The sequence below is a fragment of the Myodes glareolus genome, chromosome 5, assembly GCF_982192425.1.
Source record: "Myodes glareolus chromosome 5, mMyoGla1.1, whole genome shotgun sequence".
NCBI lineage: Eukaryota > Metazoa > Chordata > Mammalia > Rodentia > Cricetidae > Myodes > Myodes glareolus.
The window spans coordinates 13,773,584-13,798,816 of record NC_142030.1 but is presented as its reverse complement, the minus strand read 5'-3'; the positions used below and the strand labels follow the sequence as shown (position 1 = coordinate 13,798,816).

Below are 25,233 nucleotides of genomic sequence, written 5' to 3'. Positions count from 1 at the left end.
TGAAAAAAAAAAAAAAGAGTGGGTAGCTAGCTACAAGTGCTGACTTCAGCTGCCTGAATTGCCAGCAAGTTGTAGGAGAATTCTGTTCTTCTGGAAATGTGGCAGTGTGTGAGGGACTGCTCCAGATCTCACCTCCCCCTGCATGACTCTGAGGTGGGCCAGTCTCTCAGCAAGTGTGTGAGGGAGCTGGCAGGAGGGTTATTGAATTTAAAGTGTGTCTTGTTGCCTCGTGCAAAAAGTCAGATGCAGCAGGCTTGAAGGAGGGGGCAAGGCCTGGCCAGAGTCTAAAGTTTGGTCTTCAAAGGAACCAGTCTTGCCTAGAAAGCATCCACCGAAACACCAAAACAGATGGACATTGCTTTGAGAGGGTGAGGAAGAGAAGAGATGGCCTTCAGAACACAGAAAAAATGCAATGGGAATCTGAGGGGGAGCTCTGGAGACAGGGGGAGGCCAGAATGCTTACCTCCATATCAAACAGATGCCGCCAGTCTTGGGCTGGGGAAGCCTTGGATTGGGAAAGCCTTGGACTGGGGAAGCCTTGAAATGGGGAAGCCTTGGATTGGGGAAGCCTTAGATTGGGGAAGCCTTGGATTGGGGAAGCCTTGGAATTGGGAAGCCTTGGATTGGTGGAAGTCTTGGACTGGGGAAGCCTTGGGCTGGGGAAGCCTTGGTGCCCTCTCTAGCAGTGCTAGACAGCCTGGGGCTAGACTCACTTGCTACTGACTGTACATGCTCCCCACCAAATCCCAGTCCTCAAGCAGTGGTGTGAGGGTTCTGAGTGTTCCGTCTGTCCCAGTGAAGTACTGGAAGAACCTTTGACCCCACTAGAGGGTTGGGGGTCTGGTGAGACCTTTGAGGGGTAACCTTGGCTTAAATATTCTGACAGAATCACCCCAGAAGTGTCTGAAACTATGACCTCTGCCTGTCCAGTGTCTGTTCTGGGGTCTAGAGTGGGACCCAGAGACCTGCACTTCTAACAAGTCTGCGAGCTCTTCCCAGGCGGCTCAAAGCTATTTTGAGAATCAGTGTTAAGAAGTGTTTTTCAAACCTTGATGTGCATATAAACCACCTGGGACCCTTCCAAGGTAGGTTCTGCTCCAGCAGATCTGGGCTGGGACCCAAATTCTATGTTCCTAACAAGCTGCCAAGTGCCAGGGGCTGTGCTGGTCCAGGGCACACACTCGGGGGAGCACCTTCCTCATGTCGCACAGGGAACTTGTTGGTCAGAGCTCAGCATCCCGGCCCCCAGAACTGCTGAATCTGAAGCTCAGGTGTGTGTGTTGGGGGGCAGGAGGCAGTCCAGCACCACCACCACCCCATTTTAGCAAAACCTCCAGATGATTCTGAAACATGTAATCCTGGGAATCACTGAGTGCTGCTGGAGTTCACGAAAATGTGACCCATTCTGTCAGGAAGGACCAGGCGTGCCTGACGCTGAGACTGTTTATCCCGTCGCCTCATCCCCCGTTGCCTTCCACTAGCAACCAAGTCAATCCCACTTCACCTGAGCACTTTGGGAAGAAAGGTCTTCCTTATGGTGTCCTGTGTGCTTTATCTCACAGGTCAGAACAGGAGAACTTCCTCAGTGGGCAGCTTGAGAAAAAACCATTTTATACAGATAGTTGGGCAGTGTTCTCAGTGCATGACAACAGCAGGTGGCAAGGATCCCAAGAGAGATGGCAGTGGGGCCAGAGGTGCCCAAACCAGTCAGAGTCAGTAAGCCAGGAAGCAGAACCCAAAGAGCAGGGAATACCAGAAGGGACAGGCCACACCCAGGGCCCTGGGTGGTGGAGGAATAGAGACCTCAGGAAGAGGAGGGCCCTGTAGGCCCTAAAGAACATCAGACCTGTAATGACCATTGTGCATCCACGGAGGAGGAGGAATAATTCTCGCTTTTAGTTCCTGAACCACTCAGGCAGGCAACATCTTTCCTTGCCTTTGTGCCAAATTCCTCCTCATGTTCCTGGTTCAGAGGAACAGAGGGGAAATGACCTATCTGCTTTCCTTGAAGACTGTCCCCATCTTCCGAGGTCAGTCATGTGGGTCTGGTTTTGGCTGTGAGCGGCCAACACCAAAACAATACTCAATGAGGGCATTCAGGAGAACTCCCGGAAGTGATGGGCCCTGAACCACACCTGAATCCGCAGGTGCAGATAAAATTGGCGGTTATAATTCTCGACTGTAGCTCTGTGCTGGGTTGCTTAGAGACACTGGCTTGCCATTAAAAATAGCTGGCAAATCTTCACGCAGATTGCAGGGGGTCAAAACATTTAAGAAGCCTGTGCCCTCTGATAGACTCAAGCCAGTTCAAGCTCAGGTCTCAGCAATTGGTCCCTCCACGCCCTCCGAGGCTGGGATCCTAGTTCCTTAGGTGACAGGGATAAAGGCTGGAATGACCTCCGCAGGGTCAAATGCCTTCCCCGAGGCAGTTGTCACTCAGAGTAACGACATAGACGCGGCCTCTTCAGAGCACAGCTTCTTGACAATGCTCAGAGACACTTTTATCCCCGTCTTGCAGTTCAGCAAAATCCTAGTTTCCTAACCACGCAGGCCGTTCTCACTTAACTCTCCTCACCGTGATGAAACACTTGGGATGATCGAAATTTGAGGGAGAGAGGTTATTCTGGCCCATGGACTTGAAGTTCCTGGTCCTTCATTGGTTGTCCCTGACAACTTTGGGTCTGTAATGTGGCAGCTCATCACAGCAGGCATGTGACAGAGCAAAATCATTCACCTCACGGCCAGGAAGCAAAAGAGAGATGAAGGAAGGAGCAGGGCAGAGGTCCCATGCCCCTTCAAGAGCACACCTCTGTCATATAAAGACCTCCCTCGAGGCTCCATCTCTACCAATAGTGCCACCCTGGACTTCAGGCCTCTAACACAGTCCTCTGGGGGACGTTCAGACCGTAGCATCATCCTGCTCAGACAAGTCAACGAGAGCCCTGGGCTTCTACAAATAACGGCTTATTCGAGCACACATAGGGATGGACTCCTGCTACAGGTATGTAGGAGTAGTGTCACGTCAATTCTGGATTGCCCAGGAGGACATTGTTCTAGGGTCACATGCACTGGCAGACACACAGGATCTGGTTTACGGAGGACACAGGACTAGCACTTTGTGGCTTGAGAAGCAGGCCACTAAGCACCCCATGGCTTGTCTGCCTTCCCATCTGGGGAGGTTGGAAGGTGACATGGGTTGGAGAAGATCGGGGAGTCTAGATTGAGAGCTAGGAAACCAGATTTGGCTGTGGGCTATTTCATCGACTTTCAGAAAAGAGGGCAAGTTGCTTCCCAAGTAGGGAATTTGCCACAATGTGAAGAGTACACCCGCCGTCTGTAGTGGCATCGTCCTCTGCTTGGTGCTGGCTCACCTCTGCAAGCACTGGCCTTCAGAGTCCGGCCAGCATCGCTCACCAGCAGGTGTGGTGCCTTAGAGATAAGGGAAGTAGGGCCTGGTGTGGTTAGTGGCTGTTCTTCACATCACATGGTTGGTCCTTATATAACAGGGATAGATTTACATAATGCTTTTCATTTGAGTCCAATGTGATTATAGCTGGGAAGCTTGTTGTCTGAGCTGACAGGATACATTCAGAGCTGGGGGAGATGAGTCTTGCAGCTCGCACAGTCTTTGAGCTAAACTCAAGCCCAGCTCTTCTGTGGCCATGGGTCTTCTGTGGTTGTGGGCTTCCCATGGCCGTGGCCTTCCATAACTGCGGGCTGTGTTTTTTCCTCTTAGAGATCTGGTCCTCAGGCTGGGGCAATGACTCGGTGGACGAGAGTGTTTGCCTAGCAAACATGAGGGCCTGAGTTCAGATCTTCAGCAAGCACAGAAAATGTTGGGGTGGCAATATACAACCGTAACCCCAGCACTGGTAAGGCAGAGACAGGAGAATTGCTGTGGAGTACTGCCTGCCAGCCCAGCTAGAAGAAAGGGGAGCTCAAAGTTGGATGAGAGACTTTGTCTCAAGGCATAAGCGGGAGAGCGATGGAGGACACCAGTGTCCCCATCAGGCCTCTGTATGCATACATGCACATAAGTGCACACACCTGCACACACACACACACACACACACACACACACACACACACAAATATACACCTCCTCCCAGGAATCCTACCCTCTTGGGACTCATGGCTGATTGATTACCTCTCACCATTTGCCCCATTGCTTAGCTTTAGGGACCCCACCCCCATTCTAAACACTTTATTGCTGCACTTCCAATACAGGATATAGCCATGTACTCTCTACTTCCTCTTCCTGTGAGACTAAGAAAAGTCTCTTCTTCCAGACCCACTTCCTTTCTCTACAAGCATCGAAGAGAATCCCAAAGACATTATTATTCTTCCAAGACACACGAGGTTACTTATGACCTGTATCCTGGCAACGAACAGGTGGATGGATGAATGAGTGAGAAGCTGAGTAACAGAGAGAAAATATTTAGATCACAAATAAAAATAAATTTAAATCTTGTTTAAAAAAGAATTTAATCAGAGACAATGATTCCTTCCCTTCCAGAATCTAACACTGTGTACATGTGTGGAATTATCTAAGAATGAATTTAATCAAGAAAAAAACCAGACAACAAAGACTTTTAAATTCTGGATTATAATTCTAGTATGTTTTGGTATTGATTTTTATGCAATATATTTTAAAAGTTTGAAATTGCTAAAACCAAGTATTTAATGCTTTATTTTAATTACCAATAAAATTACACACATTTAGGCATACAAAAAACGAATTTAATTTTAAAAAAAATTCCTGGGAAAACAAGATTTTGGATGGATGAAGGCTTAGAGCCGAGCCATACACGGAGGATGCCAGGGAAAGGAGATATCAAAGTGCCGCTGTAGAAAATGAATGATATCAGATTTGGAAAGAGTCCCCATGAGGGCTGAGAGAAAGAGAAAACAAAGAGGCCGAGACAAACTAGAGGCCCAGGACATAATGTTGGCAGGGAGGATGTGAGGATTCAGTTCAGAGTGGCCCAGGTACATCCAGGTGGGAATATTTGCCAGCAGATGGAAACTGGCTACTAGAATCTGGGCAGGAAGTCAGGAGCAGAATGGGTTTGGCAGGTATTCCATGCTTAACCTGGCATCAGGCCGACCTATACACCACCAAAAAGCAGCTCTTTTGGCGGCTTGTGAAAGAGCTACACAGAGCAGTGGCTTCTTTGTTTTGTTGTTGTTGATCTTTCTTTTTCCATCGTGTGTGTGTGTGTGTGTGTGTGTGTGTGTGTGTGTGTATGTGTGTGTGTGTGTGTGTGTGTGTGTATGTGCCCATGTATGTGCGGGTATGTAGAGAGCCAAGGTTGATGGTGGGAATCATCCTCAATCTTCTTTCTTAGTCATCAAGGCAGGATCTTTCAATCAAGCCCGGAGCTTGTCTCTTATGGCTGGTCTTGTTAGCTAGCTTGCTCTGAAGATCCCTTGTTACTTCCTTCTGAGGCAGGGAAATTACAGGTGGGCCACCATGACTACCTGATACGCAGGTGGGATTCTGTGGATCCAAGCTCTAGTTCTCACGTGTGCGGCAAGCTACCTACCGAGCCATCTCCTCAGTGCCTATCCTTGGTGTTGCTAGCCCTGTCTTCTAGAATGCCGACCTATGGTTTCCATGCACAGTTAGGTCTATTCTGCCTTTCAACAGTGTTTGGTCCTGTGCTGATCATACAGCCTCGGCCATTCCTAAGTTGGCATGCATCGCTATCTTTTGCTTGTTAGATTTTTTTTTTTTTTTTTTTTGAGACCAGATCTCACTATGTAGCCTGCCCCTTTAGCCTGGAATCATAGGTGTGTACAGGGAAGCCTGGCTTTGGCTGCTACCTTTATAGCAACCCTGCAATGTCTATAGTGAGACTACTTTTACTATTTATAACTACAGAAAGCAGGGCATGGGGTCTCAGCAGACTGTGGCCTGCATGAAGTGGTTTCTATTTATAATTCATTCAGTGAATCACGGCGATTGGTGCCATTCAACAATCCTGTTACAGAAAACAGTATCTGCCAATGCTAAGGGATGGTACTGGCTGGGATTATGGTCAGAGTTTCAATCAACTTTTTTGTACTTTCTCTGGTGGGTTCATGGGTGGGGCATCTTTCTCTAGCCATTCTTCTCTCTAAGCTGGGAGTGAGCCACCCAGCTAGCTGCTCACCGGGCTGAATAAGCATTATGCCTGCCTAGTGGCCTTTTGCCTGGTGCTCAACATGCCCAGTGACAAGAGCATGTCACACCACCCGCAGGGGCTTATTAAACCTGGAAGCTTGCTCAGGGAGGACGAAGGGGGAAGAAGAGTACAACTTCGCTTTTCTCATCGATTTCTCATTCTGGGTCTCTGACTACATCAGACAAGAAGGATCAAAGTGTATTGAGGCGAGAAGCAACAGACGACTCTCGGTAGCTCAGAACAACAAAAGTTTATGTCTTGTTCTCAGTCTGCCCATCACAGGTTGCCTTGGGGCCTCTCTCCTTACTTACGGTGTCAGAATGATGGAGTATACCCATTGTCGTAACTGTTCTTTACCTTGTCAGAGAGAACAAAATAGGACTTTGGGACATTTTTCATTGGCTGTTAAGTGTTCCAGGCTTCTCGTATAGTTTCCACTCACAGCCCATGGGGCCTCTTCCAACTGCTGGGATCTGGGACACAACGTCTTATGCTCCAAAGGCCAAGGAGTGACAAGGAGGGGTGGTCCAGAGGCCCATGGTGCTGGCCAGTGCAGGTGGCCTGGTTAAGCTCCATCTGGTCTGGAAGGAATAAGATCCTTACATCATCCATATCAGTGTGACAAGGGATACTGGAGAAGCGGTCAGGATAGTAAGCACACCACAGGACACTGCTGCTGTGTGAAGTCTCCTGGGGCTAAGGGGAGGAGCCTGCTCAGTGTTTTAGTTACAATGCAGAATACTAAAAGGATTTGCTAGCTTTTCTCCTCATGCCTAAAAGGCGAACTGGCCTCTATTAAGCAGTTTCCTTCACACAGGGACTAGTGACAGATCCTCCCCACTTGTCACGACTTCTGCCATCAATGAAGTCTCAAAGAAAGAGGAGCCACGTGATTGATAGAGTGACATGAATTCTGAACTGTCATCGTTCAGAGGTTTGTCATTGGCCTTGGAGATGGGAATGGAGCTGTAATGGCTGATTCAGGCCCAGAGTAGCTGTCTCTAAACATGTTAATTACTTGGCATAAGTGCTTGGAAGTGACGGTTACAAAATTTAGAGATGTATATGGCAGAGCAGGGCTGGCATGGTAGCTCCAAGAACGTGGGCTTTCTCTATGTGTGGGAGGCAGCTGGGTGATGCCCTGCTGGGTACAGATAAAGCTGGCAAGGACAACTTTGAGGTCTTCTAAGGAGAAATGATGAGACATGCCCCCAACCACATAATTGAGATTCAGGTGCAGGGTGTGCCTGGTTCACCCCCTGGAGTCATGACCTTGGAGGAACAGTGCTTGTGTCTGAGTCCAAGATCACCGACTGAGTAACTTAAGGTTAATGCGCTTCACTCTCCACCAGATAACAAAGATGGCCCCCAATTACAAAATACATTTCTCACATGTGTCCTGTATGCACATTTGTTTTTAATGTGCGAATACGTCCTCATCTTCCACAGGAGCCAGGCTGGTCAGGTAGCTCATCTGCCTACAGTGAAAGGCTAAAGTCAAGTTCTGTACCCAAGCAGATTGGTCTGAAGCAGCTGTTGCCACCCACAGAGATCTAGGTCTGTAAGCACAGACTGCATCTCACGGGCCACCTAGCCATGCTATAGACGCATGGGACAGGTCAGGCCAGTACATTTGGTCACATGTGTTGGGAAACATGCAAAGCACATTGCAAAGGGAGACTGGAATAGGATAGACCCTGGCCGAGTCAGACCGCGGAGTGCTTGAGTATATACATGTGTGTCAGGCATGGGAGAGAACCCCTGTAGCTAGATCATGGGACGGTCTCTAAGGCTGGGTCAGAAAACATGCCATGGCAGAGTTGGTGGGATGATTCAGCAGGTAAAGACACTTGCCACCAAGCCTGATAACCTGAGTTCTGTCTACGGAACCCACATGGTGGAGGGAGAGAACTGTTTCCCACAAACTGTCTTCTGACCTCAACGCACGTACTATGGCACAGATGCAGGCGTGCACACACACACATGTAATATTTTTTTCGTCTTTCAGACGACTGTCGGTGAATTAGAACTTAAGTATTTCTCTTCTTCTGTAAGTTTATGAAAGGGATCAGGTATGCAGATGGGTGGTGCAGGAGGGGATGGGAAGGGCTTCCTTTAGAAACAAGTTTGAGATGGTCCTTGAAAGAGAGCGTTTGTTGGAAGACTAAAGCATTCGTGATGGTCTAAGTGAGGTGCACAGGCCATGCACATGCGTGTTTGTGTGTGTATATGCATTCTGCCTGCATGAATGTGTTTGTATACCTATAGCTTTCCTTACTGAAAGGGGTTGAATTTCCTCCTTCTAGTCATCTTTAGCTTACAGTTTTCATCTATGTCACATGTACCCACCCAGAAGAGATGTCCTTCTTCCAGTTGGCTGCTCTTCCATCTGGCCCCTCTGAGTCTGAGTTCATCTCTCTTCTTTCACATAGAGGTGACCTGTCTTCACCATTGCTACTTGGTATTACTACTCTCAGGATATTATTGATCTGCCTATCATCAGCCATTGCTGTTCTGTGTTAGGAACTCCTGACCTTCCTGTATTGGGATTAAACACACCTATTAGCTAGAGAAGGGCACAGAGGAGCCAAAAACACAGGTGGCAGGTGATACAGAACACTACTAGCTTTTCCAGACAGCCCAGGTACTGGAGAAGCTCCTCCCTTATTCCCAGGCAAGGACAGAGGGCCTGTGTCCAGTTGGGATTGGGTCTAAAACACGGAGCATTTTCCCGATGTGGTCAGTCACAGGGAAGTGGCTATGCTATAGGGAGGACCTGTGCCTGGGAGGCAGTGAATGGGTGGCGTGCTTCCTCGCTCTGACCAGGCCTGTGTGTGTGTGTCTCTGCTCCCTCTTCAGTTGGTGCTGCCGGAGTATTCCATCCACAGCCTCTTCTGCATCATGTTCCTGTGTGCTCAGGAGTGGCTCACCCTGGGGCTGAACGTTCCCCTGCTTTTCTATCACTTCTGGAGGTAGGTCTGTCGGGGACTGGTCCCTCCTCCTTCACCTTTCCACCCAACGACAGTGTGCCAGGATAGATGAACACTCTGACCTAAGGACTTTAGAGAAGACGCAGGCGAGAGGTCACAACTCATTATTGAGGGGCAGGAACTCAAGCAGAAGCTCGAAGGCAGAAATGACAGAAGACTGCTTCTTGCTGCCTCGCTGGCAGACTCATGTTCACTAACTTTCCTATGTAACTCAGGGCCACCTGACGAGGGAATGGCACCACTTACCTACAGTGGGCTGGGTCCTCCTACATCAGTCAGCAGTCAAGACAATCCCTCATTGACGTGCCCATAGGTCAGTGTGATCCAGGTAGTTCCTCAGCTTAGGGTCTCCTGTGAGGTGACTATAGGTTATGTCAGACTGACAAACAAAGCCATCTAGAACAAACTTACTCTCCAGAGCTGGAAGTAAATCCTCTTGACTCTGTTAATCAACCCCAATCCTGCAGGTAAGTGTGAAAAGCAGCTGCAACATTAGTCACTGTATCCAACACATGGAAACAAGGCTGAAGCCTCTTAGCTGATGAATGGGTAAAGAAAATGTGGTCTATCCATACCATGGAACATTATTGATACCACACCCAATGATCACACATTATATGAGTCTGTTGATACGAGATTTCCAGAATTTTCAAATCTATAGAGACTTAAAGTGAACTAGTACTTTCCAAATGCTGAGGGGAAATAGGAAATGGCTTCCAGTGGGTAATTTGTTTGAAGGTAAGGCTAATGAAAATACTCTGAAGGTCGATAGTGGTGACAGATGTACAACTCTATCAATATACTAAAATTCACCAAATCGTATATACACATTAAAAGGGCAAACTTTGTGACGTTTAAGTTTTCTCCTTTTTTAAAAAAGCACCTTCTAGTTGTGCCAGATTTCCTGGGACAGTTATGGTGTTAAATATTCTCTTCTAAGACTGGGCTTTAAATCACATGGTGTAGGTTTTCTGTAGGACGCATATGGAGCAGAAGTGGGAAACACTAGAGAAGTGGAGATTATAATTGTGTGAATCAGTTTCCTTCCTTGAACCCTTTAGTCCCAGAGCTCTGGAACCCCAAGCCAGTTGGTCCATCATTGCCGTTTTCCCATAAAATACAGCTTTGAATTGGCCACACCTAGAACAGTCCACTCTGTCGCTAAGAAAGGTATGGAGCACACACTGCTTGCTAGGCATAGAGGGGAACTCCTAAATGGAAATATGTATGAATCTTCATCCTAGGTACAGCTTAGCAGCAGAAGGAATTACATTCTTAACAGACATATGAGGACGATGTATAGGAATGCAGGGAAAGAAACACTTAAGTTAGTCTGAAGAGTGTAGAAAAATCTAGAGACGCATGCGTGAAGATCCAGACATGAGAGAGTCCTTGACAGGCTCGGGGGACCATTTTATCTTTCCGCATGGCTGGAGAGGGGCTCTTGGAGGGCCCACTTGATGAGCCCCTGAAAATCTCATGTGGAGAGTCCAAGAGGATTTGATGGAGAGCGCGGGGCCTGTAGGGGCTGGAAAGCCATGAGGAATTCTGGAGGAGGAAAATGGCTTTGCTTTCGAGCTCAGAAGCTGATCCTGGCAGAGTGTGAAGGATGGACCAGTGGTGATATATCGAAGTCAAAATTGTAATTAGGAACACAACAGAACTCCAGGTGAAGACATAAAGGAGCTGAGATAACGAAGATGGGTCCTGGCCAGGGAAAGTTGGCTCGGCGAGAGAACAGAACTTTGGAGTGAACGGAACAGGCTTTGGCCCAATGACTGACGAGGGAGAAGGAACCTCTGAGCTAGATCACCTCGCCTGTGAGAGCCCAACTGTGCCCCCTCCACCTCATGGGCAGCCCCGGGCTGGATCTCCTCCCTACAAAAGAAATTTCTCCCAAGGGTCTTGAAGTCCTGATTTGTAGATGAAGCCTAGCAAAGTGTGTGTGACCCATGGCTGGGGAGGTGGCTCTGTGGGGAGTCCTGTGCTTGCTGCACAGGCAGCCTTGGGTTCCACCTTCAGCCCCACCTGTGAAAATAAAAAACAAGCAGTCAACTTGTGAACGCTGGATCTGTGCTCTCTTCTTAGACCTGGCACTTGTCCCAAGGAAGGACAAGGAAAGCTGGCCGTTGTTGCCACCCTGCAACGTGTGTGTGAAGATGGAAACAGCCATGGTCTCGCTGCCCGTAGAGACCTGGCCTTGGTTCTTGGATCCCTGGTGGCCTAGCCCTACTTACTCTTAGGAAGTCATCAGATCGCAAGAGACAGACAGACAGACTGAAGACAGAAGTCCTTAGATACCTAGAGTCCCGTTTCTCTCTTTTCCTTTTCTCTTTCCCTGCCCCCACCTGTGTTTATGTATATGCGCATGTTTGGGGTTCAAATGACAACTTCCGGTATAATTCTTCTTGTAGTACTATCTACCTTTGGTGAGGGGATGGGGGCAGCAAAGACTCTTGGTAGCCTGAAACTCACTTAAGTAGGTTAGGCTGGCTGGCCTGTGAGCCCCAAGGTGCACGTGTCTGGACCTCTCCAGTGCTGAAATTAAACCTCACATCACCAGACCCAGCAAATGTGAGCTTTGGATGCTGGACTGAGGTCCTCCGCTTGCAGCAAGCACGTCACAGACTAAGCTAACACCCCTGGCCTGTCTGCCTCCTTTCTGTCAGGCCGATGCTTTGGCATTTCTCTTACAGACAGGTCTACCCTGGCATTCACTTTGCTTCAGTCAAACTGGCCTGGCCACCACCTTTTAGTGGCTATTTAGGAGGCTGTTTGCATACATCTCCTTACATCAGCATCACAATTTGCGTCTCCATTTTCTGGCTGAGCCCAGGATGGGTTTGTGATGGATCCAGGAAAGGACAATCTGGTGAGCAACAAATAAGAGTCGGTCCTTTCCACCAAGCCATTTGGTCACCCTGATGCTCTGCCTCCACTTAATGAGGTCACCTGGGAACAAAGCCACAGTGACAGCAAATAGGTTTGAAATCTGCTCTGGAGAAGAGGAGAGGTGAGTGGCCCAAGGGCTCTGAGCGGGCAGTTGTCATCGGATCTGGCTTCTGACGTCCTCTTAGCATAGTGTTGGTGACAGATACTGTCAATGCCATTCTCTGAAGGGGAAGGACGAGGTGACTGAAATGCCAGCTCTGCAGGTATGTGCTATCATGGCAGCCTTCAGGTCAGGGCCATGCCTGGTGCGTCTTCAGGATGGAGAACCACTACTATTCCAGGCCCGACAGGGGAGGCAGCTTGGACCCCTGCCTCTAAAAACCAGCCCTGGGCCATTCCAGCTGCACTGGGGTCTTGGGCTCCACAGGGAAGATATGTCCTGCAGTCGGTGGGACATGAACTAAGAGATGCAGACACGGACAAGGGCCCCATTTGTTGTTCGAGCCCCCTGGGCCTTGGTTCGCAGCTGTGGAGTTGATGTGGCTGTGACCTTTGATGAGGACTCTTCCAATTACAGTTCTCTTTCCCAGCTTCCCCAGAGATGGTCAATGTTCTGTTTGCTCTTCCGGCCCCTCTATCAAACAACAACAACAAAACTCCCATACCCTTTGAAATGACTCTATAATGTTTCCCCATGGTATTTAGGGGTTTAAATGAGAGTCTGGGGAGGGGGAAATAGCCCAAGGCACTTAGTATTCAAGGCAGAATGTAGCCACTGAGGGGGTGGTGATACAATTCTTCCACCATGTCTTGACCCAAAGGGAGCTCTTGGTGCTTCCCAGGCTATCAGAGTCATCCTCAAGCAGAACGGCGTTCTTTAGGCTCCTAGTTTAAGGGAATACAGCCTGCCACGGTGAAGTCATGGTGGCTGGGAGTCTGTCTGTGACAGCAGGAACTTTCAGTGTTATTTGTTACATCTCGGAAGATGGAAGCAGGGAGCTGGGATGGGAAGTGGGGCTGTCCTATAACTTTCTCTACTTCCTCCAGTGAAGTCCTACCTCCTAAAGCTTCCATACCCTCCGCACACACAAGACAACTAGCTTGGTACCAAGAGTGCCCACACATGAGCCTCTGGAGGAGAGTTCACATCCAGACCATAATACTGGGTGACACGTTTCCTTCTGTCAGAGCCCCTTCATATGATACCAGGGACCCGCCGGAAGGTCATGGCCGAGTTGCGCTATGGCAATGGTTGGAATCTGACTTTGGCAGGAGGCACAGATTTTCAGGGACAAGTCAGATGCTAGGGGGCCTTGGCCTGACAGCATGGGGAGCCCCGAGCCTTAGACATCACTGTCCTGTTCTCTTTCCTGTAGGTATTTCCACTGTCCAGCAGACAGCTCAGAACTAGCCTATGACCCACCGGTCGTCATGAACGCAGACACCTTGAGCTACTGCCAGAAGGAGGCCTGGTGTAAGCTAGCCTTCTACCTCCTGTCCTTCTTCTACTACCTGTACTGGTGAGTCCTGCCTCTTTCTGGCTTTGGTCGCAGCAGCAAAGGGAAGGGATTTCAGGCTGGCCTTGGAGAGGCAGCTTTGGGGGAAGTGGCCCTTGACTGCAGATCTTAGCCAGCTGAATCTGGTCCCACTTGTCTAACCTTGACTCAGGAGCAAGGGTTTCTGAGGAAGGAAGATGCCTCTGCTCACATCTTAGCAACTCGGGGAAGCATCTAATAACATCTCTTAGGAGGCAGCGGAAGGGAAGGACTGTCAAGGGCTTCTTCCCAGCAGGGCTTCCTGCCCTTCAGAGCCCAGCAGCTCAGCCCACTGGGTGCCAGTGAACCAAGGAGCCCAACCTCATTATCCTCTACCCTCAGCTTGTCTGTGAAGGTTCTTGGGTACTGTAGGAGGGGCTTTCTCCCTCCAGTGGCACTCACACCCCGCAGAGTGGCACATTGGGTCATTAAGTGCTTAGGCAGCAACTCCTCCGTGTTTCATAACACCGTCCTAATTGAGCAAATCCTGCCGACTTTGCAGCTCCGCTTCCGGGTCCCTCTCTTCCCTTCATCCCTTGAACACCCTAGCTCAGCAGAGAGCCATGAGCTGTCATCCTGTGGTCTGGACTCCTGAGGCTCCTCATTCTGGAAATATCTCCTGTTCCCTTTTGTACTCATTTCTGGGACCTTTTCCTGATCACCTTGCTATCTTGTTCTTCCTTTGGCAGGGTCATGGATGTCCCCAAACACCCCAGTGCTATCTCTGCAGAGGCAGAAGAGGGTGGGGGTGCTAACTTCAAGCCAACCCTCGGTTCAGGTTGGGTGTAGCAGGCTGGGGAGTTACACTACCCAACATTCCAAAACAAACTCTGTATACATTGCCACATTTATGAGAAACATTCTGTCCATACCCATATATTTAAAAGGAGGAAGCTGGGTCTGTGATGGGAGGATAGAAACATTTCCCAAGGTCACAGATCATGGTCACACCAAGTACAACTCAGAGACTGAACTTCAAACTGAGTCCAGACCCCTAGATGAGTCTTTATCAAAGTGAGGGACGGGATAGGAATAGGCAAGAAATAGAGATAGTGCAGTTGGTTGATGTTCCCAGGCCTCTCAGTAGGAATAAATCTACTATCCAGACTCTGACACTTGGCACGTGTGTTTCACGTCTCTGCTACATGTGTCTGAGGTGGAACCTGACTCTCTGGAAGGCTGGCTTGCTCCTGCTTCCGCCCTTGGTCTCCAGGGTCAGCAGATAGAGAAGCCTAGGAGGTGTAGCCTCATGGTTAACCTCAGCTGTGAGGAGGAGTCATAGAGTTATTCTAGGACTTTCTTCATTAAGTCAAGGGTTACTCCAGCCTCAGAGTTTTATCCTTCATGAAGGGTCCAGATGCTTCCTGCTCCAAGCTGTAGAAACCTGAGGGGTCTCTCATGTGGAAAGCTGTGCTTCTTCCTCTTCTAAATAGACAGAGTAGTAGACGGGAGTTCTGATGAACTCATCGGCCTTGTAGAGTTAGCCTGAAGGCCTTGGCAGGCCATAGGAATGCAGGTCTCCCTGCTTGCTTATTACTCATCCCCTAAAACAGGGGGTTTGGGAACCTATGCCAGGTTAAGATTCCCTTACACTATTTGCCCTGAAGACTGTGTTCATGCACGCACACTAGCATGGGTGACAATGATCTTCATCCTGATCCTTGGAACTGACACATTCTGTAGCATCACCTGGGGACCCGTGGACACAGTCGTCATGTGAGCATGTGGCAGCAGCGGTGGTAGGAAGAATCTGCTGTGCCTACATCCCATAGGCACCTGGCCCATAACTGCAGGCCATGTGGCCAACCACAGTCATCATCTCAGTGAGTGTGCTCCCAGGCATCCTGAGACAGCACGCCTTTCATGGGGGACACGGGATGCCATCCTAACAGACCAACATTTCTACATTGTGTGTGTGGGAGGCGGGTAGCGAAGCCTCAGTAGGTGAGTTGGAAACCATAGAGACAGGAATGGGGTAAAGCCACGCACTCCAGCCTCGGAAGGGGGCTGTTGAGAGCTGCAGGCTCCTGCTGACATCTGTTTCCCATTTCTGTCTGCATCCAGCATGATCTACACCTTAGTAAGCTCCTAACTCAGACCCTGCTGATGGAGAGGCCGAGGCTGGGAACCACTGTGGCTGTGGCTAGAGAAGGACCAGATGGGGATGATGGAGACACCCAGCTCGGCAGAGACTGATTGGAAGGAACTGGAGTCACACGGCGGACAGGGCCTTGCTACCCATGTGTGTCAGTCGTTGCTGTGTGTGTTGCTGCCTTTGCTGTTCACATTCCACATGGATGGCAGTGCCCCTCTGAGCGTTGGGGGTGCCAGCTGGTAGCTGACGAAACCCGCAACCTCTGGAGCTGCAGTTGCTGCTTCTCTTCATCCACTTCACTGAGCGTTAGTGCCCTAAGTTCACACGGGCTGCCTGTCTGGATGGCAGGAATGAGGCTGGAAGCTAGACGCCACCAACGAAGGGACAGAGTGACCCGGGGTCAAGGCCAGGTCTTCAGAAACGATTGAGACCTTCATGGATACTAAGGACACCAAGACTCTTTTGTTCCAGAGCTATGGCCTCCAGCTTTGCTCATTGCAAGGCCCAAATCTGGGGTCTGCCCCAAGCCTGCTGCCATGTCATTTTAGGCTCTGTGTATGTCCAGGAGCCTAAGCAGTGACCTCCTGAGCTGGGTGTGGGGCAGCATGCTGGCAGCAAGTTATGTCCAGTGCAAACTGGGGAGGGGAGTGTGAGAAAAATGGATTTTTAAAATGGTTGCAACATGTCCCAGGTGTGAATTCTTCACCAGCCCCAAGATGTATTCTGCCTCTGCACCAAAATTCCATCAGAGTCATGACATGCCAATCAGCTGGCTGGCATGAGCCAAAGCCAAAAACAAACAAAACAAAATAAAAAAAAAAAACAAGAAAAAAACCTCAAAACAGTGTGAAGCCCAGAAACAGAGAGCTGCTCTGTATGTGGTATGGACAGCCAGCAAACGAGACAGCAGAATTATCACTTCAATTGATGCTGCACAGCCTCGTGCTGCTCAGTTCAACGTGGGGACATCCGCTTATTTGAATTTTCCACTTGGCTTTTGCTCCTTTTCGGGTGGGAGTTGTATGAGGGGGTGTAAATAGTGACGAGGCTGAGATTTTTGTGATGTTTAAATTAGGCACAATGATTTTGACCTGATTTCCCAAACTTCCTTGCTTTTCTACCGTTACTCACAAAGTCATGCACAGACACACACACACACACACACACACACACACACACACACGCTATTTACATATGCTCCCATCTGAATCCTGTGACTCAGGTTTTTGAATGGTGTTTGTGTAACACAGTGTGTGCTATGTTTAAAATGCAGCAACAACGTCAGTGGCTCACCTCACCGGCTCTTTCGTTTCATCCCGTCCCTGGTTGGATGTGTCTCCATATGGTTGGCAAACTAGTAGGTAGGAAAAACAGTTTCAAAATGACACCGTGTTTCTAAAAATTTTTACAGAAAACAAAATAGAGAGGGAAAAAATTAAAACTCACAAAGAAGAACAAAAACAAAATGCAGCTTCCCTGAGGGGCCGGCAGCATAAAAGCCTCTGCAACCATATTTGGGTGGAATGCCTTCCCGTGGCGGGTAACTTGTTGAGGCTGCATGGCCTCAGCTGGGTACCAGTCCCAGGATGGCTAGTTACAGCCAGCAAGAGGTGGGGTCTGGGTGGCAGGGGCAAAGCTAACTCCATCACCATCCTGCCAAAAAGCAGCTGACATGGAGAAGGTAAGGAAGGGGTCTGTGGGCCCCTCCGGGTGAGTGTTTCATACTTCACCTTCTTCCAACGGGTCTTGAAGTAGCTTTTGACAGGGGGCACCAATATCAAAAATTGTTAACGTGGAACGGGGAAATTCATGCTCCAGGGCTTTGCGTGCTGTAGACGACCTTCCTAGCACAACCCTCCCCAAACCCAGCTGCTTTCCCAGTATTAAAGAGGGGGAACTTTGAAGATTTGCCTTTGAACCTGATGTCTGACTTAGAGAACACGCCCTTTCTGTCGCCCCCGTAGCTTGGGGTCCTGCTAAAGTTCAGCGGCGAGCACTGACTTTTATGAGAAAAGATTTGAAAGCGGACAGCTGCAGAGGGAGTGCTTGGGGGCATGGGTTCAAGGGAGGTGAGCGATTCTTCCCTCGGTCCTTTAAAGTCGTTCAAAGCTGCCAGTGCCTCTTGGGCAGTTCGTACCTATTTATGAAGGAAAAGCATTTCAAACTTTCCCCTGCTATCAGCTGTGATTGGGAAACAAGTCCAGTGATCTCATGGGAATTACAATTAATTTCCAGTCCCCCCGGAGAAGCTCGTTTTCCTGATGGTAAAAATCAGTTTGATGGGCTACTACCGATGGAGCGCAGGTGTGGGCCAGGTGCCTCGGTAAATGAGAGGAGCTGCGTGTAGACACACGCAGCTGCTGGGAGGCGTGGCCTTAGAACCATGCAGGCTTCTTCCCATGGAATTTTGCTTGCGTGGCTTTGTCTCTCATTGTACGCCCCATGAAAGGAAGGAACGAGCAAGACAGGCAAAAATGCCTCAAATTTCCCAGCGCCTCAAGAATTCATTTGTTGAGCAAGCTAGAACCCATGTACCACACACAGGTCAGGGTGCTTCAGGGGCATAGCTTGTGCCTGGGCTGGCCTGGAGTATGGGCCCTGTTTCCCTGCTGTAGTCCTGTGTGGCTGTGCGATGTGACCTGGATGGATGGTGGAGAGTCACATAAGGTCACCCTGTGCTGAGGCGAGAGGAGAATGTCAGGCTGCACCCTTTCTTGATGACGTCACATCTGCTATGCCTGATAATGGTGAGTACTCTATATAGGAAATTCTGCCCTGCCCTCTACCTGCTACCCAATGCCTCAGCTTCCTGCCAGCCATTCGATACACATCTCCTTCAGCCCTCACAATGATACTATGACGGAGGAACTATGACTGTCTTCACAGTCCTAGCTGAAAGCTCTGGAGCACAGTCTACAGCGGTCAAGGACTCAAGCCAAGGTCGCACTTGCCCAATTGCCAACCTTGAGTCTTTTTGCTTCCCGGGCCTTGACATTTTTGCTTTCCCAAAAGAGTGACGTAGTATACGAAGGGTGATGGATGGGATGTGGGAAAGAAAGAGGAAAAGGAGTGATGCTGGCCAGGACAGCAGCTGAGCAGCAGGCCTCGCATGTCTCACTACGAGCCACCTGGGGTGCCTGACTGCACTCGGTAGGATGGGTTGGCGATCTTTGTGATGCTTCTCTGAGATTCTGTTTCCTCATCTGTCACATGAGGGGCATGCTGCCTCCCATGGTTATGGTAAGTCAACTGTGTTTAGAGAGCTCATAGCACAGAGCCTGTCTCTACCAGCTTGACCCAGGAAATCTCATTCTCTGGTCTTCCCCACACTGTCCCTCCCTTCTCCCCACACTGCCCCTCTCTCCTTCCCACACTCTCCCTACCTCTTCCCCACACTGTTCCTTCCTCCTCCCCACACTTCCCCTCCTCCCACATTGCCCCTCCCTCCTCCCCACACTGCTCCTCCCTCCTCCCACACTGCCCCTCCCTCCTCCCACACTGCCCCTCTCTCCTCCCCACACTGCCCCTCTCTCCTCTCCACACTGCTCCTCCCTCCTCCCCAAACTGCCCTTCCCTCCTCCCCACACTGCTCCTCCCTCTGTGTCAGAGGATTATATAGAAAAATGAAACAAAACAACTAGATATCTCTCATAGTAGCAATGCTCAGCGAGTCCCAATTTTCTTCCTGTCCTCTCTCCTTCCTGGGAGTGGTGGTGGGGGCGGTGGCGACAATCCCAGCCATGCGACAGGGGTAACAGCTCAGCCTCAAGAAAAATATCCCCTCTGCTCCCTATTTTTAGGCTCGGTAATTGCACCAATGTTGAATAAAATTGTCATCGTTATGACAGTTTTATTCTCCCACGTAAGCGATGAATGCAGCCAGCAAAATGCTTTGACAACAATTAATTGCCCTCACACAGCGTTACCACACAGATCTGTTTTATAGCCCTTCTTTTGGGGGGACTTGGGCTGCTCACTTCCACACTATGCTCTGGCATGTGACTCTGTGTAGGCCCTTCCCCTGTTCCTTAGAGTCAAACAGGTCATCTCCCGGACGCTTCCCCTCCAAGGCTGAACCCCCAAATGAAGCACGGAAAGTGAGAAAGGAGGGATCGATTCCAGATCACTCTTACAGCAGGACTCTCCCTGGGAGATGAAGCTAAGCAAGGACTTCTTCAGGACACTGCCTGGCCGGTGATCCTGGGGAAAGTAGGGTACTTGTTTGGGAAGAAGAACATTCCTTCCTCACGGATAACTACATGTGATATCAAGGAAATGTCCAGCATATTCCTCACAGCTCTGTTAGGATAGGAAGACCTCAGTCAGAACTGGGGCGTGGGTCTCAGTTGCTGCATGATCCAGAAACAACCTCAACAAAATGACAACATTCAGACTTTGACCACTATGTGGCCATTCCTACCACCTCCCACACCCCATGTAGTTCTCCCCCAACTTTCCTGGATGACCCAAGAGACTTTTCTAGGTCTTGAATTTAGACCCTTGACCACCAGGTGGCCACCCTGTTTTCTCCTTTCCAGTGAACTGTGTATTCGAAGTGACTCATGGGGCTTCCAGGAACCAACTGTTCTGTTTTATAGGGAATTCGCCAGCAGTTCAGTGTGGCCACTCTTAACACCAAAGTTATGTAAGCTTAGATTAAGTGTGGGGAAGGCAAAGATGTTTAGTTGCAGGCCTACTTCCTAACACGCATTTAATATTCTGTGGGCTCTTCGTGTTCTAGCCGTCATGGCTGTGGCAGAACTGTGACTGCCATGTGATTGTGTGTTCCTGTTCGTTCGCTGATGTCATTAGTATGTGGAAATTGCCCATGATGAAAGTGTTCACACCGCAGAACTTGACAAATGGACATGTTAGATGTCCTGCTCTCTCTCCCTCTCCCCTACCCCCATCTGAGAGTGAGCTGAGCACTTATTAGCACACCCTGGTCCTCACTCTGGCACAGTTGTGTGACCATATCATGGGAGCCAGTAACCAAGGCGACAATAGCTGTATCTTCAATGCAGCAGTAGATACGCAGTGGCTGGTGGGTTCCGGGTCTGAGCACTTGATGGCACTGCCTTCATGACCAGGCCTGTCGTCCACTCTGGCTGTGACACCAGTGATGCTGTTACTGTTGTCCACTTGAAATCGTGGGGGGCTCATTCAGCTTTCTGTGAATTTGACAGATAGCTACCAGCTTATAAAGGGAAAGTTATTTTTGTCTCCTGGGTTTAGCGGTTTCTGTCCATGGTAATTTAGCCCCATCCATGACTTTGGGCTTCTGGTGGCACATCATGGTGGAAAGGAAGAGACTGGGGTCTTAGAGCCTCTTCTAAAGGTTTTACAGCTTCCCAATGGTGCCAATTCTGGGGACCTTTTTGGAGACACTAATGTCCAAACTACAAGGCAGGTGTGATGGCACAGGCTTACAATCCCAGCCCTCTGAGGCCGGAGTAGGAGAATCACGAGTTCAAGACAACCTGGGCTACACAGTGAGAGCCTGTCTTTAAAAAGAAATCAAGTTCAACAGCAGGAGGGCAACCCTTTAAGGTGCCCAGCACAGCAGGGAGTGGGGCTTGGGGCAGAGCTAAGATCAACCACACCCACTCGGCAAAGCATGAAAAAACGCTTTGATCCTCAAACCCTAGTCCCACTTTTCTTTGCTAACCTGGGGCCTTTGTTTTTCTTTTGAGGTGTTACTGCAGGGTCCCCATTCAAGTGGGGCCCATGCCTCCTCCTGGAGTACTGGGGTGGATAGAATCCATATTCTGCCGTGTAACATTGCCAAGATTCCTCCTCAGGGGCAGATGTAAGTTGCATCCACCCTCCTCGTAAGAGTCAACCAGGAACCAATTTCTCCAGGGAACCAATGAATTTATTGGGCTTCTTTACAGAGTATAGGTGAAGGGCTACTTACAGGAGTGTGGGTGCTCCACCCCCAGAATGCCACACCTGGAAAGCCTTTATCCATCAGGGGTGAATGCTTCCTCCTCCATAGCTGTAGATGAGGACCACCCCCCTTGCCGCTGCCACCTCACCCCATCTCAGCTACACTAACCTGTCTACTTCCTGTCAGAGAGCAGCTGGATATGCAGGTGAGAGTCTCGACTCTCCTCCATGTGCAGGAAGGGATGTAAACAAGCTCAGCTGGGATACTCCCGTTGCAAGGGTGCTCACCTGAAATCCCCAAGATGGCAGTTGCACGGCTGGGGGGCGGGGAAGTCACTCATAATAGACATCCACCTACCTCACTGGGTGGTCCAAACCAACAGAAAGAGAGCTTTGTAAGGTACCCGGTCTTGTACCTGGTGCATAAAATAAGCCCCGTTCCTGCGACTCGTTCCTCTTTCTCAACTGATTCTGGGGCTTTGCTCTCCTGCATAGCTTCTTTCCTTCAGTCTCCATACTGTACCCCCAGGTGCCTCAGGGAAGACTCCTGCCTCGTGATTTCAAGACACGGTGGTCTCAGCTCTTGTTATCCTCTCTGGAATTTGACTACCTGAGAAGCCAGCAAGAGGGAATTAAATGCCAGCTCTGAGTCTCTGTTCAAGCATCACCAGAAGTGTGAACAGTAAGCCCTTGTCCTTTTCAGAAATGCTTGGCACATCACAAAACCCTCATCACCTTTGTGGCAGGATGATGTGTGTTTATTCCAGAACAAGAGAAGGAACGAGAAGGAGAGCCCAGTTAAATGTCAGGCCCACCACAGTAAGCCCTGAGACAATCATTGGCCCATGCCTGGGATTGTGGGTTTGGATCCTGCAGTGAAGACAGCCTGCAAACCCAGTGCCAACATTACTGATAAGACTCAGCAGCAGCCCTGGCTCTAACCCTGTCTGATTATAAGGAAAAGAGCACGGATTGTATTTTGCATTTAAGACATGTGTCATTGTGCTCTGGGTTCATTGCTGGGAACCTCAATGTTGACTTTCAGTTCCACAGGAAAGGAGGATCCATCCATGCTGGACTCAGACTCTGTAGCATATGGATGCTGGTACTGTCTAGGATGCTCAACAGAGGCGCCTCAGCTGTCTTATGGAGCAGCGTCACCCTAAGATGAATGGTCCTCTTGAGTGGGCATCCTTGGACCTTGCATTTGACCTGTTCCATACAGTTTGCATTCAAGGACAGCAATCCATGCAGGACAAGAGTTAAATCAGGCAAAGCAAAAGGGATTGGAGAAAAATGTCAGCTATTCAGACACCCTGGAAGAAATACATCAGCAGAAGTTCTGAAAACTGGGCTTAAAGGTAGCTGTGAAATTCAAAGGGATGAAGGCTAAGGGCCTTGAGGGCTGACCAGATTTAGTGGTGAGTGTTTACTAGACTCACGGCTTGTGCAGTTAAGAGTGCAATCTGCCTTCCTCACAGGACAGCAGAGTCGGGCCCTGTGATTGAAAGGCTGGAAAGAGAACCTGGCGTCCTTGGCTTCCCTGGTTCACTGTGAGGAGCTTGTTCAACCCACAGCTTCTGTGCTTGAGAAGATTCACTGAGAATGTAGTGGAGTAGTTGCTGCTTTATGGAGCTCAGAACACAGAACTGTGAACATGTTCAGAGCATGATAGCTCTATTCTAGTCAGAGAAGTTTCTAGAAGAAGAATACTTCACCTGCCTGAATATTCCCATGCCTGTACCCCAGAATATTCTTGAGTTCAGTAGCAGATAGAGGTACATGGAGAAGACTTGTGCTTCATTATAACCTTCTAGAATCTTCTAATCACTGAAGCATGGACTCTTAGACCTAAGGGAGGCGACAGCTGCCTCTCCAGACGCAGAGTGACTGACTTGGAATTCTGTCGCTACCTTTCAGGTACAGAACAATTTAGGAAACTCTGACCCAAGGAGAGGAAAGGGCTGGCCTTTGGATGTTGTTTATTGGCCTGAGAGAGTCTTGACTGGTGGACAAAACAGTATTATTTGAGGAGTGGCATACAGGAAACTCATGCCTAATTCCATAGGTGCCATCAAGTGGCCTGGAGTCCTTTGCAGAGCTGGCGATTGAGGTGTGCCTCTGGAAAGAACAAGCTTAGCCACAGGGAGTTCTCTGATACGGCGGGATCCTAGAAGGGAAGAGAGTGTCGGGCAGCTTGAGAGAATGACTTGAGCCTCCTCTCCTGCCCTTCTTTGTGCAAGTTCAAGTGTGTGTTTGTGTGTGTGTGTGTGTGTGTGTGTGTGTGTGTGTGTGATTGGTCAGCTTGGCCGCAAGGGAAGTAGGAGAGAGAAGACTTGAAGTGTGTAATGAGATGCAGCCTGTGTTCATTCAAACACCGCACCTCTCTCCAGAGCAGCCAATGTGGGAGTAGACTCTGAGGATTCAGAGTTGACACCGGGGTGTAAGGCATTTCGGAGTGATGGGGATCCTGACTCCATCACCAGATACTTTCCTTATTCTTAGTTTTCAACCAGAGCTGTGTGGTTGACCAGGCAACCTACGCACTCTTACATCATCAAATGAGCACTGGTCTTGATGTGGGAAGGACCTGACTCCATTTCTTGTTGACTGTGTGATGTCGGTCACATTTCTTAGCCTTTCTGAGTCTCAGTTCCCTCAGCTGTGAGGGAGGAACACTAATGAATGGTTTTGTAAGGATGACATGAACACTGAGTAAAAATATTTTCACGAAATCAACTTTCGGTGTGGAATATGCAGCACAGATATGAGAGATTATTAACATAGTCACAGCAGTTTCTCTACAGTAATTTACACTAATAAATCTAAGGGCCGGAGATGTGTCTCAGCAGTAGCATGCTTGCCTGGCATGTGTGAGGTTCTGGCTTCATCTCCAGTGCTGAAAAAAATTAATGCATAAATTAAATTTTTATGGGCACTTTTTTTGATGGAGCAAAGAGACGTCAGAGTCAGTGCAAGGGAGGGCCAGAATGTCCAAATGTGACTGAATTGTTAGAAGAAGGCCGGAAATGTGGTAGATTTGTGTGCTCAAAAGTGTACTTTGGCTTTAGCATGTCAGCTGGGTTGGGAGAATTTTTCAAGTCTAGCAGAGACTCAGGTGAGAGACACACTACAAAGGTTTATAGAGCAATAAATTAAATGTATAAATAATAAATAGATTATTAGAGGGAAAGGCTGAGAGGAAGACAAATTGCTGCTCCTTAAACGTTTGTCCTTGGCATGTGGAATGCCCATCCTGGGTAAGACTGCTGACTGGTAGCGCACAGATATCTCTGATGCTGTAGTTTGATGTTACCGTGTCTAGAACTCTGAGTCCTTAAAGGAGAACCTTGTCCATGCTGCTGGCTTTACTGAGAAAGCTATTTCTGCAGTGCCCTGTGGTCAGCCAGTTTAATTCATAGCTTCATTAAATCAGTCCCAAATCTTTCCGTTATCATTTTTCTAAAATTATATTCACTGAGATCAATTATCTTCTGTGAAAAATTCATGAAGATTAGTCAGATTTTTAAAATTATAGCTTCTGCCGCTGTGAGTTTTCCATGGAACCACTAATTTTACTAGGTCCAAATTTCCTGAGTCAGGTTTTGCAATATCAAATTCTTAGAGCAATGTGTAGGCACTAACAGATTTATTATAGGGTGCGT

General features: G+C 49.0%; 1 protein-coding gene across 1 annotated transcript in view; it reads left to right on the top strand.

The window, feature by feature from the left end:
• Window positions 1-16,976, top strand: part of Cnih3 (cornichon family AMPA receptor auxiliary protein 3) — a 95,621-nt gene extending 78,645 nt beyond the window's left edge. The window contains exons 4-6 of the mRNA XM_048439564.3: window positions 9,027-9,139; window positions 13,426-13,569; window positions 15,649-16,976. Of these exons, the coding sequence (XP_048295521.1) occupies window positions 9,027-9,139; window positions 13,426-13,569; window positions 15,649-15,676 (285 nt within the window). The 3' untranslated portion in view covers window positions 15,677-16,976. The remainder of the gene's footprint in view (window positions 1-9,026; window positions 9,140-13,425; window positions 13,570-15,648) is intronic.
• The last annotated feature ends 8,257 nt before the right edge of the window (window positions 16,977-25,233 follow it).